The sequence below is a fragment of the Lithobates pipiens genome, unplaced genomic scaffold (genome assembly GCF_037356315.1).
Source record: "Lithobates pipiens isolate NorthernLeopardFrog02 unplaced genomic scaffold, aLitPip1_a1.2 Scaffold_22, whole genome shotgun sequence".
NCBI lineage: Eukaryota > Metazoa > Chordata > Amphibia > Anura > Ranidae > Lithobates > Lithobates pipiens.
This window is the reverse complement of record NW_027507784.1, coordinates 280,984,785-281,003,874: the sequence shown is the minus strand read 5'-3', so window position 1 is coordinate 281,003,874 and position 19,090 is coordinate 280,984,785. Positions and strand designations below refer to the sequence as shown.

General features: G+C 45.3%; 1 protein-coding gene across 3 annotated transcripts in view; it reads right to left on the bottom strand.

Moving 5' to 3' along the window:
• Window positions 1-12,990, bottom strand: part of NSMCE1 (NSE1 component of SMC5/6 complex) — a 63,368-nt gene extending 50,378 nt beyond the window's left edge. Inside the window, exons 1-2 of one of the 3 annotated variants that reach the window (XM_077449106.1) lie at window positions 12,912-12,990; window positions 7,810-7,928 (exon numbers count right to left, since the gene is read on the bottom strand). In XM_077449106.1, the coding sequence (XP_077305232.1) occupies window positions 7,810-7,915 (106 nt within the window). In that variant the 5' untranslated portion in view covers window positions 7,916-7,928; window positions 12,912-12,990. Of the gene's footprint in view, window positions 1-7,809; window positions 7,929-12,843 lie in introns of all 3 variants that reach the window. The other 2 variants (XM_077449107.1, XM_077449108.1) reach the window with 2 other exon arrangements.
• Window positions 12,991-19,090: the final 6,100 nt, after the last annotated feature.

The following is a 19,090-nucleotide window of genomic DNA, read 5'->3' as shown; positions in this document are numbered from 1 at the left end:
CATTCTCTGTTGTGGAGGACATTGGATTCCGTAGGCTTATGCAACATATTCAGCCGCGTTACTCACTACCAAGCAGAGGCTACTTTGCAGATACCTGTCTACCTGAATTGTTTTGCAGTGTTAGAAAACACGTTCAAGAGCTCATGACTACCGACATCATAGCAATCAGTTTTACTACCGACATTTGGAGTTCAGACGTCAGTCCAACGAGCATGTTTAGCCTGACAGCGCAGTGGATAGATGACAAACTTCAATTGCAAAACATCCTACTTAACGCACGTGAGTTTGTTGGATCACATACTGCAGCAGCAATAGCTGACACTTTAAAATCCATGCTTGACACTTGGCACATTGAGAAGTCTAAAGTGCATTTGATTGTACGAGATAATGCGCGGAACATGGCAAAGGCAATGGAGGACAGTGAACTTAAAAGCATACCGTGTATGGCACACACGCTGCAATTGGCTGTGTTTTAGCTGCATACATTGCAGATTACGAGCTGCCGGCAACACTGAGTGCACATCAGTGGATGTTAGTTGAAAATAGTTTGTCTCTTCTATCTCCATTTGAACAGTTAACAAAAGAAATAAGCTCAACTAATGCTTCCATTTCTGAAGTTATTCCCTTGATTGCTGCACTGAAGCGTCTGCTAGGAAAAGCGATAGAAACAGACCATGGCGTAAAAACGGCTAAAACCACTCTACTGGAGGCTGTTACCAACCGGTTTCAAGACACCGAGTCCAACCCTCTGTACTGCATTGCAACAGTTCTAGATCCTCGATTTAAAGTGCATTATTTTAATGTTGAGAAAAAGCAGCGTGCACGGGAAATGATACAGGCACAAATGGAGGTGGTGGAAGCATCCGGTGAAGGAGTTTTGAGGTGTAGCACAGAGGAAAGTGAGAAGAAACTAGAGGTCGACCGATATATCGGCCGGCCGATATATCGGCCGATATTTGCCGTTTTTTAAATAATCGGCATCGGCCGATTCTGCTGATAAAAAGCCGATTCTACAGCGGGACTTTGAAATGATTTCTGTAAGAAGTCAGTGTGAGTTGCCTGAGTCGTCATAGCAACACTTTCCTCCTCTCTGGGCAGACTGCCAAGAAAAGAACTAAATGATACAATGTTTACACTTCAATGAATGAAGTCATCTCTGTGGAAGTTCTCAGTTTAACCATTTAAAGACTAAATCTTTTCTGACACTTGTTGCTTACAAGTAAAAATCCTGTATTTTCTGCCAGAAAATCACTTAGACCCCCCAAAAATTATATATATTTTTTTAGCAGAGATCCTAGGGAATAAAATAGCGGTTGTTGCAATATTTTATGTCACACGGCATTTGCACAGAGGTCTTTCAAATGCATTTTTTTGGGAAAAAAATACACCATTTAAAAAATAAAAATAAAATAAAAACAGTAAAGTTAGCCCATTTTTTTTTTTTTTGTCCAAAAGTTTGGCTACCCGTTTTTATTTAATATATAGTTTTTTTTTTTTTTTAATCTAGATCATACATACAAGGAAACTGATTGGAGGTTTGTTTTGTTTAATAAATGTTTAAAGCGGGAGTCCGCCGGGACTCCGCGTTTTTTTTTTTTTTTAAAAGCCAGCAGCTACAAATACTGCAGCTGCTGACTTTTAAAATAGTGACACTTACCTGTCCAGCGCGCCCGCGATGTCGGCACCCGAAGCCGATCTCTAGATCGACACTCGAGTGCTGCCGCCGCCATCTTGGGTATGGGAATCAGGAAATGGAGCCTTTCGGCTTCATTTCCCGGTTCCCTACTGCGCATGCGCGAGACGTGCTGCGAAATGAGGACGGTCCCCGCTGCCTCTGGGATCTGTGTGTTTCCCAGCAGGCAGCGGGGCACTTGCGGAAGGGGGCGGGCACTTGCGGAAAGGGGCGTAATGTACGCCCCTTTCCGCAGAGAGCTAGCCCGGAAGTGGGTGCAATTACCTGGATTATCCAGGTAACTGCACCCCCCTCCCACCTGAAAGGTGCCAATTGTGGCGCCGGAGGGGGGGAGGAATCCGATGAGCGGAAGGTCCATTTTAGGGTGGACCTCCGCTTTAAGTGTAAGAAATTTTCTGTATCACTTATGAAGGCTGCTTTCACACTGGAGCGGGCAGACGTAGATGGTAAAACGCAAGTTTTAGCGGCTCTTTACCATCATTTTAGCGGTGCTATTTGGCTGCTAGTGGGGCACATATAACCCAGCTAGCGGCCAAGGAAGAGGTTAAATGCACCCATGAAGCACCGCTGCCAAATCGCATTGCATGCGCTTTGGCAGTGGTGCCCATTCATATCAATGGGCAGGAGTGGTGGAGGAGCGGTATACACCACTCCAAACGTGCTGCTTGCAGGACTTTTTTTTTAAGATCCTGCCAGCGCATCGCCTCAGTGTGAAAGCACTCTGTCTTTCACACAGACTGCAGGGGAGCCATTTTGCAGGCACTTTACAGGCGCTATTTTTAGCCCAAAAGCGCCTTAAAAAACGCCCCAGTGGGAAAGGTGTGTTAGATCAAGGGGGATTAAAAATAAATAAATAAATAAATAAATAAATAAAATAAAATCGGCCTAACATATCGGCCCAAAAAAAAAATCGGCATCACATATCGGCTATCGGCCGCCATGATTTCTAATCGGCATCGGCCAGAGAAAAACCCATATCGGTCGACCTCTAGAAGAAACGGTTGCATACAAGTGAAGAGGAACACGCTCCCTCCATATCTGATATGTTTGAAGAAATTTTACATGAATGCACCCCGGTCCATAGCAGTGCAACAACAAGTGCAGCTACCCAACAGCTGGACATTTATTTAGCTGAACAGCCTATCGCCAGAAGTGACAATCCCCTTGTGTACTGGCGCATCAACAAACAACGTTTTCCTTTGCTTGCACAGATTGCACGCAGATATTTATCTGCCCCAAGCACCAGTACAGAGAGTGAGAGACTATTCAGTCTAGCATCTCATATTCTTGACGAGAAGAGAAACCGCCTCTCCTGTGAGAAAGCGGAGCAACTTTTGTTCTTAAAGCTAAATCTGCCACTTATACTGGAATAGATTTATAAATCCGTAGCATAGACTAATTCCTTTACCATGTTGTTGAACATAGTAAATGAATTGGCATTGGACTGTGCTATTTGGACAATTGGAACATACAACATAGTATGACTGACTACCAGTATGTTCCAGTTGTCTAGTTGTGCCATACTGCCATTAGTTGTTTGTTCATTGTAGTAGTTCTACAGTTTTTGCACTTCTTCAATTTAAGAGATCTCCAGTTTTAGTACTGTACACACACATCATACATAGTTTGTTGCTGTTGGGCCAAACTATATCTCTCTCTCTCCCTAAGCTTTCAGCCCGCTGCATGTGCAAAACTGTATGTCCTGTATCTGTGGCTGTCTACATATTCCAGTACTATACACTATACCACACTGTGTTCCAGATATGGGCAGAGACTTCCAGAAACAGATTAGTCTACATTGCTTGCTGTGATTGCCCGAACACCGCTGCTGTAGACCAGACTGTAGACTGTGTTCCAGGATGTCTCTGCTCATACCCGGGGGCCGGAAAACAGTGTGGTCTACTGTATGACTGTGTGTGTAACCCGCAGCTACATACATACACTTTTATTGCACATGCAGCCGCTGACACCTTAGGGAGAGATAACTGAATTACTACTAGTTCTTCTGGTTTAAGTTGAAAATTAATAAAGTCTAAGACATTAAGTCTTCTTAGACTTAGTCTTAGTCGTTTTATTTTTATATTATTTTATTTCATTTTTTTTATTTATTTTGTTGTTATGGTTCAATGTGCACTGACTGCAGTCTACACTGTAGGATATGCGGTAGTAATTTATCATTTAATTTTGTATTTTATTTGATTTTATCTTCTGTGTCCACTGTCCAATTTATTTGGGTTGCTTTATTAAAGTACTGTTATTTTCCATTACTGGACTATTCTTTTATTCATAAAATTAATGATTCAGTTGAATATGAATACTATAATGAATAATACTATATAAGGCAATTTTATATATATATATTTTTTTTTAATATATAAAAAAAGCCATTTTCGGTTTCGGTGCTGTTTCGGTATCGGTTTCGGTTTTCGGCCTAGTGTATTTTTCATTTTCGGTATCGGTTTCGGCACCAAAAAACCCATTCGGTGCATCCCTATCAAAAACATATTATATTATAACACTCCATACTTTTATCACCTCCCGAAAATACATAAAAATTCAGAAAATCCCCCAGGTAGACCTATTGTAGCTGCAATGGAAAGCATAACCAGCTCCTTCTCCATCTATATTGATCATTTTCTACAACCATTGGCGCAAAATCTCCAAACCTACATACGAGATGGTACACACCTGCTAGATATTCTAAAAACCTATCCCTGGGAGCCCACCTACCAGTGGGTCTCTTTGGATGTTAACTCCCTTTATACTTCAATCCCCCATGCTGTTGGCCTTCGAGCAGTAAAACATTTTTTAGCCCTAGACCCATCCCTAAAAACTGCACAAGCAGAGTTCATCCTAGACTCCACAAATTTCTGCCTCACCCATAATTACTTTTCCTTCAACAAAAAATTCTACCTACAAACCCAAGGGACAGCTATGGGCGCTAATTTTGCACCTAGCTATGCAAATCTGGCAATGGGCTTTTGGGAACATCTATACATCTGGAACAACAATCCCTATACAGAACACATAATCTACATAGGTCGTTACATAGACGATATTATCATCATATGGGATAGTACCGGACCACCCATAGATGATTTCGTATCCCATTGTAACGCCAATGATCTGGGCCTATCTTTTACCTTTGAATCCAGTCCGGATAGTCTACCCTTTCTAGATCTTGAACTTTGCCATATTAACAAAACCATTTTCGCAAGAAACCATATCAAACCCACTGCAGGAAGTTCGTATCTACACTTCCAAAGTTGCCACCACCCGAGGTGGATCATTAATATCCCAAAAAGCCAATTTAATCGTCTGAAACGAAATTGTACTCACAATTCAGACTACATTGAGCAAGGTACCCTATTTAAAAGAAAATTCGAAGACAAAGGCTATCCCCCCACCCTAGTGGAGGAAGCCTTTGCCAAATTCCTGGACACCCAGTCAGAAACACACCAGGACACACTCCAACAACAGGAAACCATACCGAACAAACAGACTGATCATTCCCAAACTCATATCACCAGATTCATCACCCAATATCACTCTCAACACAAAAAAATGGAAAAGATTTTCCAAAACCATTGGGGTATCCTTCTGGAAGACCCCCTATTAAAAACCTCCATTACAAATACCCCCAGGATCACATATCGCAGAGCCCGCAATGTAAAAAGTCTCATCGCCCCGAGTAAATTGAAAACAACCAATACCAAGTCAAAACCACCCAGGACATTTCTCACCCTGAAGGGCATGTATCAATGCAAAAAACTGAAGTGCCTGACCTGTAAATTCATCCACCATCGCCAAAAATCTTTTACCACTAAGGGCAATACATATCAATTTAAAGAATTTTACAACTGCTCCTCTGAATTCGTAATATATGCGATCCGCTGCCCCTGCAACCTACTCTATATTGGGTGTACCATTCGTACCCTAAAAAAGAGGTTCGGCGAGCATCGCCGATCAGTGGAAGGAGATTCCAATCTCACCATCCCACGACATTTCAAAGAACACCACCAAGGGTCTACAGAGGGCATGCAAGTATGGGCCATTGAACAGATACCTGGATCTTTCTCCCTCGCAGAGCGTTTTAAACGTCTCTGCGAGAGAGAAACTTTCTGGATATACACGTTAGACACTCTCACGCCTGGAGGCCTCAACGAAGAAATAGAAATAAACTCAGTTGTGTAATCTTCATCCACTATGCCTTCCTAACGAGACCATATCCCCCCCCCCCCCCCCCCCCCCCCCCCCCCCACAACACAATTTAAAATTGACGCGCTTTTACAGATCCCCCTGTTCATACTGTATATTTGACTCTATATAGGAGTGCACACGTGTATATAGTAGCGCACGGAAGCACTCCTCATATCATCTTCACATTGTCTTCGTTCTCGTGTGTGTGTGTGTGTGTGTGTGTGTATGTATGTGTATTTATATATGTATATGTGTGTATGGATGTATGTGTGTGTATCTGTATACCTCCTGGTCCCACCCACATGTTCATATACGTACATGAGTGTGTATATACATAGTGTGTACATATATACACCATCTGAACCCAACCTACCTACCAATTCTACTTATTCTACACTATTCGGTTATCATCCAAAGTATTCCCCCCTCCTTTCCCTTATGTACAATTAATTCTATCTTGCATATATTTATGTTCCCATATATTTTCTCTTATTTCATATCCCTCACACATGTGTGTGCATGTGTGTATATATATGTATATGTGCATGTGTAATATATATATATATATATATATATATATATAATTTTAAAACAAAATTTTTTTTTATTATTGATTCTTATATTATCAAATTCTCTATATTTTTTAAAAGAATTAACGTCCAAATATCCCTTAAAGAAATACATCCTTGGTGACTCTTTTTTCCCCCCTTTTTTATTCAATAAGGTGTATACTCAGTTTTATTTTTGTTCTTGTTTTTATTTTTATCTTTACTCATATAATTTTCATCTGTTTATTTTTATTTTTACTTCTATTTTCATATTTATTTTTAATTTTATTTTTATTTTTCTTCGCAAAAATCCCCTTGCTTTTAATAAAAATTCCATCTTTTATCATTTTTTACTATTATTTTTATTTTTTACCCACATTATTTTTTACCCATATATTCATAAATAAAACTTTTTTATTTCACAAATATACCACTCCTAAAAAGTTTTTTTCACAATGACCAAGTCCTCTACATAGGTACACGCACAATGATATGCAGCCAGCCTGCAACACATAGCCTACTAACACTAGGACCTGGCTGAAATAACCCCGCCCCACAGAGGGTGGCACCCAAACCTGATGGACCAATCAGAACTGCCTTCTCCCTATTTGACCACTTCCAATATGGTGGTCGATATGCCTGAGGAAGGAGCACGCATGCTCCGAACGCGTGCAACGAACGTCATCACAGCGCGACCCCGCACGACCAACGAACGGACCTCCCTGACGCTGCAACACCGGGCCGTGAGACGCTGGGAACCACCGGCGCCACCGGACGAAAGAAACAGCTGAAAGAGGAACCGCTTCTCCCCGGGAGCCCTGTGATGTCCCCCAAAAGCTTTTCCTACACGTAAAACGTGATGTGCCTGAAACATTCCGATAGAGAGTGAGTGTACTACTTTTCAAATAAATACCTGTGATCTAAAATACTGCACTTAGGTTGGCGCTGTTTTTCTTCTGTTTGTATAAGAAAATTGCACTGTCTTTGACCAGCTTAACTCAGGCACACAGAACGGGGGACGTAGCAGCACTGGATGTAGGGCGGGAGGTGCCAGAGTTAACTTTTGATATTAACAAGCTGATTGGTTGCTAGGGCTGCCCTGCGTCCCAGCAACCAATCCCCAGGCTGTTAAAATGAAAAATTTATTCTGGCAGCTCATAAAACATGGGCTTTTTTTGACAACAAAGAAACATAAGACATGTGCAGTTATTTTTTGTGAGACAGTACTGGTACCATCCAGTTAAATAGTGTACAAAGTTCACACCTTTCAACATATGCTCACTTCGATCATGTGATTTTTGTCTTTTGTACAAAGTTATTAAACCACACAAAATGGCACCAAAATTATATTATCAATTACACACGAACCTTTGTGAACTTCACAACAATGTCTATGCAACCCTCTTATAACAGATGCTTCCAATATGCCATGGGACATTAACACCTGGAGGAACCTCTGGTGGGCTTGGTTCATCGTTAACCTTCCGCTGTAAAATAGGAGAAAAAAAAAAAAACATATATACATACAATTCCAATTCACTAATGTATTACACTAATCTGTTTATGTTGCCCTTCTGCTCTGACACAGAGAAATTGCCCCTGGAAGTCTTAAGAAACGGAAACCCAGGAAGGAGTGCCAATCTCCCGTTCCTACCACTGCGATCTGTGGTTCCTCACTCTGACCCCCAAATCACTACAGGACAAAAGAGGGAACCATTGAACACCCCCGGGGGAACAGGAGATCAGCACTTTTGGGAGTGCTTGTTTTTGAAGAAGATGTTTGGGGGTGTAATTTCTCTGCTTTGGAGAAATCTACGTTTGCATTTTAGACCCCTTTCACACGGGGGTAGTGGCCAGGATAGCGTTAAAGCGCTGCTCATTTTTAGCAGCATTTTAGGGCTATTTAAGCAGTGCTTTTTGACTGCTAGTGGGGTGCCTTTAACCCAAAGAAGGGGTTAAAAACGCCTGTGTTGCAGCGTTTCTGAAGCTCTGCCCATTCATTTCAATGGGCAGGGTGTTTTGGAAGCGCCAAATACATCGCTCCCAAACCGCCCTAAAGATGCTGCTTGCAGGACTTTAACGTCCCGCCCTGCCCCAGTGTGAAAATTCACACTAAAATGAATGGGAGGCAGTTTTCAGACGCTATTTCTAGCACTAAAAGGCCTAAAAAAACACCTCAGTGTGAAAGGAGTCTGAGATGCTCACTTTACACAGCCATTTCATGCAAAAAATAAAAAAATGAAATAAATAAATGAAATAAATGAATAAAATTTCAATTCCAGTCCTATGTATTAGAGCTGCACGATTAATCATCAAGAATCGTTTTTTTTCGTTGCCATCAGGGTTTCTCAATCTTTGGTATGCAGAGAATTTTCTCTCTGCTGTCAAAAGTCAGTCTGGGCAGTCTGCCAAGTTTTAAAACATTCACATCAGTGGAATGTTAAGTCTAAAGATTGTATCAATTTGTCTTTTACATCAAAGGAATAGACTTGGTTTAACCACTAAACCTTTTTCTGACTGTTGTTTTCAAGTTAAAATATATATTTATTTTTTTTGCTACAAATTGCTAGACATTGCTTAGAACCCCCAAATAATATATATATATTTTTTTGGGGGGGGGGGGGGTTCTTTAATGCATTATAAAAAAAAAAAAACGTGAAAGATTTTATGCTGCGAGAATCGCGATCTTTATTCTAAGCAAAAAAAAAAGAAATCATGATTCTCATGTTGGCCAGAATCGTGCAGCTAAACTATGTATATAAATTAAAATTACTGCACTTAGAAAACAAAGAAGCAGATGGATTGCCAGATGTCTTTAGTCTTTATAGCGGGACAGAAGAGGCACTCAGAAACTTGGCCAGAAAGCAAGGTAACTTTACCCTGTGTGGAAATTACTGTATTATAAATAGTTTTTTTACAATTAATATTTTTACTTGGCTCCTTTTTGAATTTTTCTGAATTGGGATGAAAGTGGGGTTCCGACTTAAAAAAAATAAAAATAAATTAAAAGTCAGCAGCTACAAATACTGCAGCTGCTGACTTTTAATAATTGGACACTTACCTGTCCCAGGGTCCAGCGATACGGGGGAACGAAGCCCCACTTGTCCCCCCCTCCGCTCGGTGGCGCCAGCATTTTAACTGTGGGCGCCCGGCCGTGGTTTCACAGCTGGGCACCCACTGCGCATCCGTGAGCCGCACTGTCACTGGCCGTGCAATCATCAGGGACCGGTCACGTGTCCCAGATGATTGACAAGAGGGAGGGGAAGAGGCGATTTCCCTTCCTGCGCCAAGGGAAGTGATGTTACCAGCCCAGGCGCCGAAGGAGGCAGACTACGAGGGACACCCTAGCAACAGGCATTTAGAGTTAAAAAAAATAAAAAATTCTCCAAATGTTTGTTTTTAAAGCACATTAATAAAAAAAAATTTTTGGGGTGGAACTCCACTTGAAGTTCCTTTATAAGGGTTCTTTCACACGTGAGGAGATCTCCAACGCAAAGAAATGCTGTCCTCAGCAAGGGCGCACGGAGAACAATTGTTTTCTATGGGTCCTGTTTGGGCAGCTGCTGAGAATTGCTGTGAAGAAAAATAAAACCTGTCTACAGTGTTCAGTAACTTTCACACCTTGTGTTTATTGCACCACATTCCACTTTTTAAATAATAACAAAAAAGAAAAACGGTAACCAGTACCTTGACACCCAAACTCCTTCCAAACCCAACATAACTCCCGTGGTTTAGTAAACTGGTGGCCTTATAAAGCACACATAATATACTGCATGCAGGATTTGGGAGGAGGAGGGAAGAAAACACTCTCCAGCAGCAATGCTGAAGGTGGACATGTACTCCCTCATACTTGTCCTCATTGGTTCACTTCAAAATCAAAATGACAGGAAAATTATTCAAAATGTCATTCTGATCATCATCATTTATTTTTAGCGCTGGCAGCCAATGGCAGAGAGTGCTGATCGGAGTGTTCTGGAGGTGGTGGGGGGGGGGGGGATCCCCCTGTCAGAGCACAATAACTCAGTGGGGGGGCTGGGGTCGCTCTACTAACATAACCTAGTTTGTACAGGGGCTCCTCTCAAGGTCTTGGTTTTTTCGTTCAGCCCGTTGGATTGAACGGAAAAAAAAAAAAAAAACGAATAGCGTGTACCAGGCTTAAAGCGGTTGTATACTCTTTTTTTTTTTTTTCACTTTTACTTACAGGTAAGCCTATAATAAAGCTTACCTGTGGGTAAAAAAATTATCTCCTAAACCTGTATGGTTCAGGAGATATTCCCCTGGCAGTGGCGCATGCGCACAGTGGTTTTCTCGGCTGAAGCCCGGCAGACGCAGGACCCTGCCGGAAAAAAAATCTCCTGCTCGCGTAAGTGACGATATCGCCGCTCCGGCCACTCACAGCGCGATATCCGGAAGACACGCCGAGGGAACATGTCAGCTCCCTTGGCATGTATCGGGCGAGATGTCGGGGCCTCGTTCTAAGGTAAGTATTTCATAATGAGCTAGTATGCGGTGCATACTAGCTCATTATGCCTTTTGCCTTGCAAGTATGAAAAAAATAAAAATTTCAGTTTACTCCCACTTTAAGGCTCATTCACACTAGCGGCAAAGACTGCCGTTCCTCTGAGAAGTGATCCACGTTGTCTGTCTCCTCTTCACCACCTGATTTAATGGGTTGAGGCTGCCCACTGAGCATAACAGGGAGTACAATGCCTGTATTCTGTCAAATTAACTTGTCAGAAACTCCAACCATCTCACTTCCGGTATCTTTAAAAGCAGGGGTCTCCAAACTTTCTAAATAAAGGGCCAGTTTACTATCCCTCAGACTTCAGAGGGGCCAGATGTTGGGGTCGGTGGGAGTAACAATGCCCAATCACTGGTGTCAGTGGGAGGAATAGTGCCCCATTATTAGCGTCAGTAGGAAGATTATTGTCTCATTGTTGGTGTCAGTGGGAGGAATAGAGAACCCAGTCATTGGTGTCAGTAGGAAAAGTAATGCCCCATTGTTGGTGTCAGTGGGAGGAATAGAAAAATAAAATAAAAATTACAACGCTCACATACAAAAATGACATTTAACTCCCGCAGGGCTATTTAAAAACACCTGAGCACATTCAGAAAATATGGGAATTTAGTTACATCATATGGCCTTATAGTGCTAAGCTCACTACTACATCAAAGTACCGCAATATCAGTGGGTCCAATTCTATCCATAGAACGGGAGAAATACACGACTCTATATGGGAGAACTAAAGGACTCCTCCTATAACACAAGAGGCAATGATGGGGGGGGGTGCTCCAGCCCAAAGGGATTTGGCCAGAATCCATACACTAGACAAAGATTTGGGGGGCACACCCTCTAGTTTATGGATTCTGACCAAATCTCTTTGGGCTTGGGATTAGGTCAGAATCCATCCAGTTCTTCCATATAGAGGAGTGTATTTCTCCCACGGTTCAGAGAAACAGGATCTCCTATTCTATGGATAGCATAGAACGCACTAATGGGGTACTTTGATGTAGTAGTGGGCTTATCACTATAGGGCCATATGGTGTAACTAAATCCCCATATTTTATGAATATGCTCAGGTGTTTTTAAACGGCTTTCTAGGAGTTAAATGTAATTTTTGTATGTGTGCGCTGTAATCTTTTTTTTCTGGCCGTATGGTCTTATGTCTTATGGCTCAATCTATAATGCATTTTTTAGGGTGTGGGCCCCAAAATCTGTCTAGTGGGAGGAATAGAACCCCATTGTTGGTGTCAGTGGGAGGAATAGTGCCCCTATCATTGGCGTCAATAGGAAGAGTAATGTCCCACTGTGGGCGTCGGCGGGAGGAACACACCCCCACTGTGGGCGTCTGTGTATACTTGAGGTCTATGGCCCTCTACTCACATGAAAGTTGGACCAAAAGTACCACAGGGACTACTTTGAACATGGGCACGACTTGAAGTGGCACAGATATGAACGGTTATCGTCGGAAATCACGGGTACAACTTGTCATGTGACTTTGCAGTCCCAAGTCACACAAGTGTGAAGGGGACCTTATTTGACAGAACACCAGCCAAGCAAAGCAAAGCATTGCACCTGCAGTGTATGCACACCCCGTCCGCTGCCTTTGCAGCAAAAGGGGAGGGGTAAAAATGTGCCTCAAACACAAGGTTTTACACCCCCTCCCTCCCCTTCACATGTCCTCACACTCTTAACATGTGTTGAGGAGGAAACAGAAAGTTCACCATTCGCCCCCTTTAGTTCTACTTCAACATCCTCACTTCAAACAACGATTCTGTACATATTTGTCTCCATAGCAACCAACTCTGTCACACTATGCCTGGTTGCCCCGGGTTACCGCCCCTCCTCCTGGACACAGACATACTACACACTGATCTATGGACAGCACAGAACTACTTTACCAAGGTAAATACCCCCTCCCCCAGCAGCGGCTCTCACCACACTCTCAGATACAATCACATGTACATACAGTCCACGAGAAAATGGCGGGTAGAAGCCGGACACAGGAACTGCCAATAACGCCGAGGAAGAAGGAGGGGAGCACTGCGCATGCGCATTGTACGTATTAGTGGCGCGCCGTGAAGTATTAGATGCAGTATTGAATGTTGTCACTAGATGGCAGTGCGTCACTGTGTTATTCTGGTCAGCAACTCAATGCGCTCTATGTGATACCTCATGATGAATAATAGAGTAAAACATTTTCCCAAACATTTCAATATTGGGAGATTTCATATTTTACAGCAAAGAAATCTAGAAAGATGTGCCTGATGTGTAAATGGCGCAGTGTTAGTGGTCAGGGAAGAGATGACTGTGTAGGCATTTTCTGTAGAGAGATGTCTGTACACAGTGGTGATCGGTGGAGAATGGTGCATGGTTGGTGGAGAAGGGTCCTGGCACAGTGGTGGTCAGTGAAGACGGGTGCAGGCACAGTGGTGGTTGGTGAAGAAGGGTGCAGGCACAGTGGTGGTCGTGGAGAATGATGCAGGCACAGTGGTGGTCGGTGGAGAAGGGTGCGTGGTTGGTGGAGAAGGGTGCGGGCACAGTGGTAGTCGGTGGAGAAGGGTGCAGGCACAGTGGTGGTCGGTGGAGAGGGGTGCGGGCACAGTGGCGGTCGGTTGAGAAGGGTGCGGGCACAGTGGCGGTCGGTTGAGAAGGGTGCGGGCACAGTGGCGGTCGGTTGAGAAGGGTGCGGGCACAGTGGGGGTCGGTTGAGAAGGGTGCGGGCACAGTGGTGGTCGGTGGAGATGGGTGCAGGCACAGTGGTGGTAGGTGAAGAAGGGTGCAGGCACAGTGGTGGTCGGTGAAGAAGGGTGCAGGCACAGTGGTGGTCGTGGAGAATGATGCAGGCACAGTGGTGGTCGGTGGAGAAGGGTGCGTGGTTGGTGAAGGGTGCGGGCACAGTGGTGGTCTGTGGAGAAGGGTGCAGGCACAGTGGTGGCCAGTGGAGAAGGGTGCAGGCACAGTGGTGGTCGGTGGAGAGGGGTGTGGGCACAGTGGTGGTCGGTTGAGAAGGGTGCGGGCACTGTGGTGGTCGGTTGAGAAGGGTGCGGGCACTGTGGTGGTCGGTGGAGACGGGTGCAGGCACAGTGGTCGGCGAAGAAGGGTGCAGGCACAGTGGTGGTCATGGAGAATGATGCAGGCACAGTGGTGGTCGTGGGGAAGGGTGCAGGCACAGTGGTGGTCGGTGGAGAAGGATGCGTGATTGGTGGAGAAGGGTACGGGCACAGTGGTGGTCGGTGGAGAAGGGTGCAGGCACAGTGGTGGTCAGTGGAGAAGGGTGCAGGCACAGTGGTGGTCGGTGGAGAGGGGTGCGGTCACAGTGGTGGTCGGTGGAGAGGGGTGCAGGCACAGTGGTGGTCGGTCGAGAGGGGTGCAGGCACAGTGGTGGTCGGTCGAGAGGGGTGCGGGCACAGCGGTGGCCGGTTGAGAAGGGTGCGGGCACAGCGGTGGCCGGTTGAGAAGGGTGCGGGCACAGCGGTGGTCGGTTGAGAAGGGTGCGGGCACAGCGGTGGTCGGTTGAGAAGGGTGCGGGCACAGCAGTGGTCGGTTGAGAAGGGTGTGGGCACAGTGGTGGTCAGTTGAGAAGGGTGCAGGCACAGTGGTGGTCGGTGGAGAAGGGTGCAGGCACAGTGGTGGTTGGTGGAGAAGGGTGCAGGCACAGTGGTGGTTGGTGGAGAAGGGTGCAGGCACAGTGACAGTCAGGAGCAAAGTACACAGATGCAGTGTCGATCAGTAGCTCAATGTGAGGGTATCCTTCTGAAGTTTGCAGAAGCAATGGCAAAGTGCACAGGCTCAGTGGCGGTCCGGTGATGAAATGCATAGAACCCGTGGAGACTGGGGCAGAAGTGTGTGGGTGCAGTGAAACCGCAAACAGGAGTATCTCCCCTTCTTTGTAGAACTGCTCCCAGCTCCTGCCTGCAGAAACTACCAGCCCACCTAGCTGCTCCAAAGATCTCCCAGGGCAGGGGATAGGAATGGTTAAACTCAGCGCTATCCTCCCGAAAGCTTGCTACATGTGGCAGTTTCTCCCCTTGTGAATCCCTGAGTGTGCTGATGTATTCACTCTGTCCTCCTTGCTCCCTGCTGCTTCTTAGGCAAGATTCCTCCTGAAACAAAGATGCTGATAAGATCTTCCCAAGTCAGCCCAAGCCCAGCCCAGAGGCAGACCCGGAAATTCCCTCCTAGGCCACCGACATCCTCCACAGCACTCCATCTTCCGCAGACATCGGTGAGTTCTGTGGATAAGCAGTCGCAGGTAACAGACAACCCAGCTTCATCTGTCTCTGCATCTCTCCCTCCATGTCAGGTCAGGGAATCGCCAGCCAGGGGGTTGAGAATGAACATGGCACCCTAAAGTTCATTCAGCAGCTGGAGTCACCCCTAAGGGCAGACAGGTCTGTTGATGAACCATCAGAAGTCCATGGGGATGAGCAGAGGGGTTACAGACTGGCAAAGCCAGTACTAGCCCAGAAATCTCAGTGCTCCTTCCAACATGTGTGGCGTCCCGGCTGTGGTGGATGGTGCCCCGGCTGTGGTGGATGGTGCCCCGGCTGTGGTGCAAGGTGTCCCAGCTGTAGTGAATGGTGTCCCGGCTGAGGAACAGAAAAGGAAAGAGGTCTGCAAACAGCTGTCTGTTGGAGTTTCTGCTATAGAGAAACCCTTTGCAGACATGGAGGGAAAACCCCTGACAGAGGTGTCATCAGACCACCAGAGCAATGTGGATGGATCTGCATCATACACCCCGGACATGGATTTTGCTGCTCCTGCTGAGACCTGTAGTTCCATAAACAAGATGGCTGCCAGCCCCAAAGAGCCTGGGCTGATTGATGCAGGTGGGGGCGGGGGTCAGCACAGTGCAGCATGTGAAGTGGAAACAGCCATGGAAGTCTCCTGCAATGATTCACCTTTTGCTGTATTAGAACAACATTCACTCAGCTGAAAGTCCTGTCCTGATGGAGGAGAAGAGTCTGCCTGGAGGTGAAGTGTGTATGGAGAAAGCAGTGAGTGAGAACACAGCAGGAACTATGAATGTGGCAGAAAATAATGACAGCAATAATACTGATAAAGCAAAGGATGTGTGGGTGGTGGTGAAGGGGTTAATGTGGCTGCTATAGGTAAAAATGACATTTCTCCTGCTCACCGAGTCAGCAAAGGAAAGATTCATCAGGTGTGCAATCCAATCTCAAATCTGTGCAATTGTTATCTGTCAAAGTTGTTTTAGATGTTTCTAAACGCACAAAAGGATCCTCTGCAGGGAGGAATATGGGGAGTTATGCGTCTGTTTTGGGGAATCGCACCAAGGAGGGTGGAGGGAATTTTGTAAATGTTAGTCACAATTTGGGGAGGTTTGGTGGTGGGATGGTTGGTGGGTATAGGAGGAGGAATGTGGTTCAGTTGAACACTGAGTTGGTTTTGGAAATGGGGTTTCAAGCCTCGGATATATTTGCTTTGATTTGCCCAGTGGGGAGTTATGAATTTGATTTGTCCTTTGTAAAGCCTGAGGGTTTGCATTTATTTTGGGAGCAATATAGGAGGTGCAGGAGCCTTCCGCAGTGCAGTGATTTGGTGCCAATGGAGATTTCAAGGCAGCCTCTGATAAAATCGGTGATGATCCGGGCGCGTAACAAATCCATACTAGAGGCTGATTTGATAGTATGGCTACGCTGATATGGTGTGGTCCTCGCTCCACTGCGGAAGGTCCTGGATGAACATGGTATATGGAGAGGGGCCTGGACAGTGTCACTAAAACTGGGGGTGTTGGGCAATGTAGTTCAACACCTTCCCTGTTCAGCTTTTCTGGGGAGGGATAGGCTGACCATTTTCTACCAGGGTCTGCCTAAAGTCTATAATAAATGTGGAGACAAAGGCCATTTTGCATCAAACTGTACTCGCAAGAAGTGCTCACTATGCCAGGATTTGGGCCACTTGGCAAAGGATTGTACCGAGATTCGGTGCAATTTGTGCCAGAAGCTCGGTCATGCTTATAGTCAGTGCCCGGAGGCATTACATAACTTGCCAGGATTGGAGGCTGAGCTGCAGAGGCTCGATAAAGAGGATGAGGCCACTAAAGTTAGGGAGGAAACGGTTATTACCCCTCCTGTGTCTGTTACATCTGTTTCAGATTCTGTTTCCCCTATTAATGTGGTCCCTGAGTGTGTCCCTCTTGTGTCTGTTACATCTGTTTCGGATTCTTTTTCCCCTAGTGATGTGGTCCCTCAGTCTATCCCCCATGTGGTGGTCTCTGGTCCTCCAGACTAGCAGAAGCTGCTGGGGGGGGGGGGGCAGGTTTAGCAGATCTTTCCATTCAGCCCCCAGTCCCTGTCCCTCAGCAGTGCAAACGTGGTCAGGGGAATGTGGGGGGGCTGATGGAAGGGTGTCCATATTCCATGTCTCACCAAGTCAGACCCAGGAGGGGTTCCTCTTGCCAAAACTTTTTAGTTTTGTCAGGTGATGATATATCTTTCTCTTTAGCATCCATGGATGAGGGGGAGTCACGTAGTTTGAAGAGAGCTGTTTCTGGTGATAAAAGTGTGGTAAAGATTAAGAAGCGACTACCCCAATCATCCTGATGGCAGTTCCCATTCCGATAAATGTGGTGACCATTAATGTCGCCAGCATTAAATCTACAAGAGCTCGTGATGTTGTCTTATTTTTGCTCAGCAAAATTTGATGCCGAGATTTTATTTTTGAAAGAGACCTGGCTCAATACTTTGGCCAATGTTCATCTAGCAAAAAGGGAGTGGAAATGCGGTCCCTCCTTTGGTCTCTTATGGCTGAGCCCTGCAACAGAGTTGCTGTCCTTTTTAAAACCGATATGGTAATGTGCCAGTGGGTAATTGAGGTAGAAATGGGGAGATGCATGGTCTTATGCCGCGTACACACGACCGGACTTTTCGACATTAAAGGTCCGACGGAGCGATTCCGGCAGACCATTCGATCGTGTGTGGGCTGCAGCAGACTTTTGATTTGCAAAAATCCGTCAGACTTTAGAAATGGAACATGTTTCAAATTTTTCCGCCAGAACTCCGCCGGACCCAGTTCTTACAGAGAAATCCGCTCGTGTGACAAAAACTGACGCGAGGGCAGCTATTGGCTACTGGCTATGAACTTCGTTATTCTAGTCCGGTCGTACATCATCACGTTCGAATCCGTCGGCCTTTGGTGTTATTGTGTGTGGCCAAGTCTGTTCATTCGGAAAGTTCGTCAGAACTCTGTTAGAACTCTGTCAGAACTCTGTTAGAACTCTGTTAGAACTCTGTTAGAACTCTGTTAGAACTCTGTTAGAACTCTGTCAGAACTCTGCCGAAAGTCCGTTGGACCTAGTCCCTCAAAGTCGGTCGTGTGTACGCGGCATTAGACGTCTCGGGGCAGGACCTGCACCTGATCAATATCTATGGACCACAGTCAAAATGGGGCAGGAAATGCCTTCTCACAGAGATCAAGTCCTTCCTTTTTATGTTCCCGCAGGTTGTCTTTGGAGGTGACTTTAACAACATAATTAGGCCTGAGGACAGGAAAGGCTCCATAGACAGGCTGGGTGACAATAGTGTTTTTCTTAGAGATATAGTTAGACACGCAGGTTTGGTAGATGTGCATATTAAGCACTGCCCTGGCAGGATGGGATTCATATTTCAGAGAGGGAATAGTCAGAGTAGGATAGATAGGTTTTTTTTAAAGGAGAACTATGCTTTCTCAGCTCCTGAGTTGAGGGCGGTGGAGTTCTGTGACCACTGTATGCTGTCTGTGACTCTGAGTGCCTCGGACACTCCACCCAGGGGAAGGGGTACCTGGAAACTGAATTTGGCTCTCCTGGAAGATGTAGAGGTAAGACAATCCTTTGAGGATTTTTTTTAAGGCACAGGTTTCTATTCTGGACTTTTTCAGCAGTAAGTCAGAGTGGTGGGAACTTGTGAAACAAAGGGAAATTGGACATAAGTAAGAGTAAGCAGCTTGGTATGTACATTGCCTACCAGCTTTGCAGAGGAAGCTTGATCGTCTTGTCTCGTATAGAGGAGATCCAGGGGAGATCTCTGAGGTGAGGTTTCTTCTTAGGAAGTGTCAATATGATCAGCATACTGTACCTCCTTGGTTCTGGAGAGGGATTATGGAAAATATCACTCGCCTGATCCTTAGCAGAACTGTAAGCAA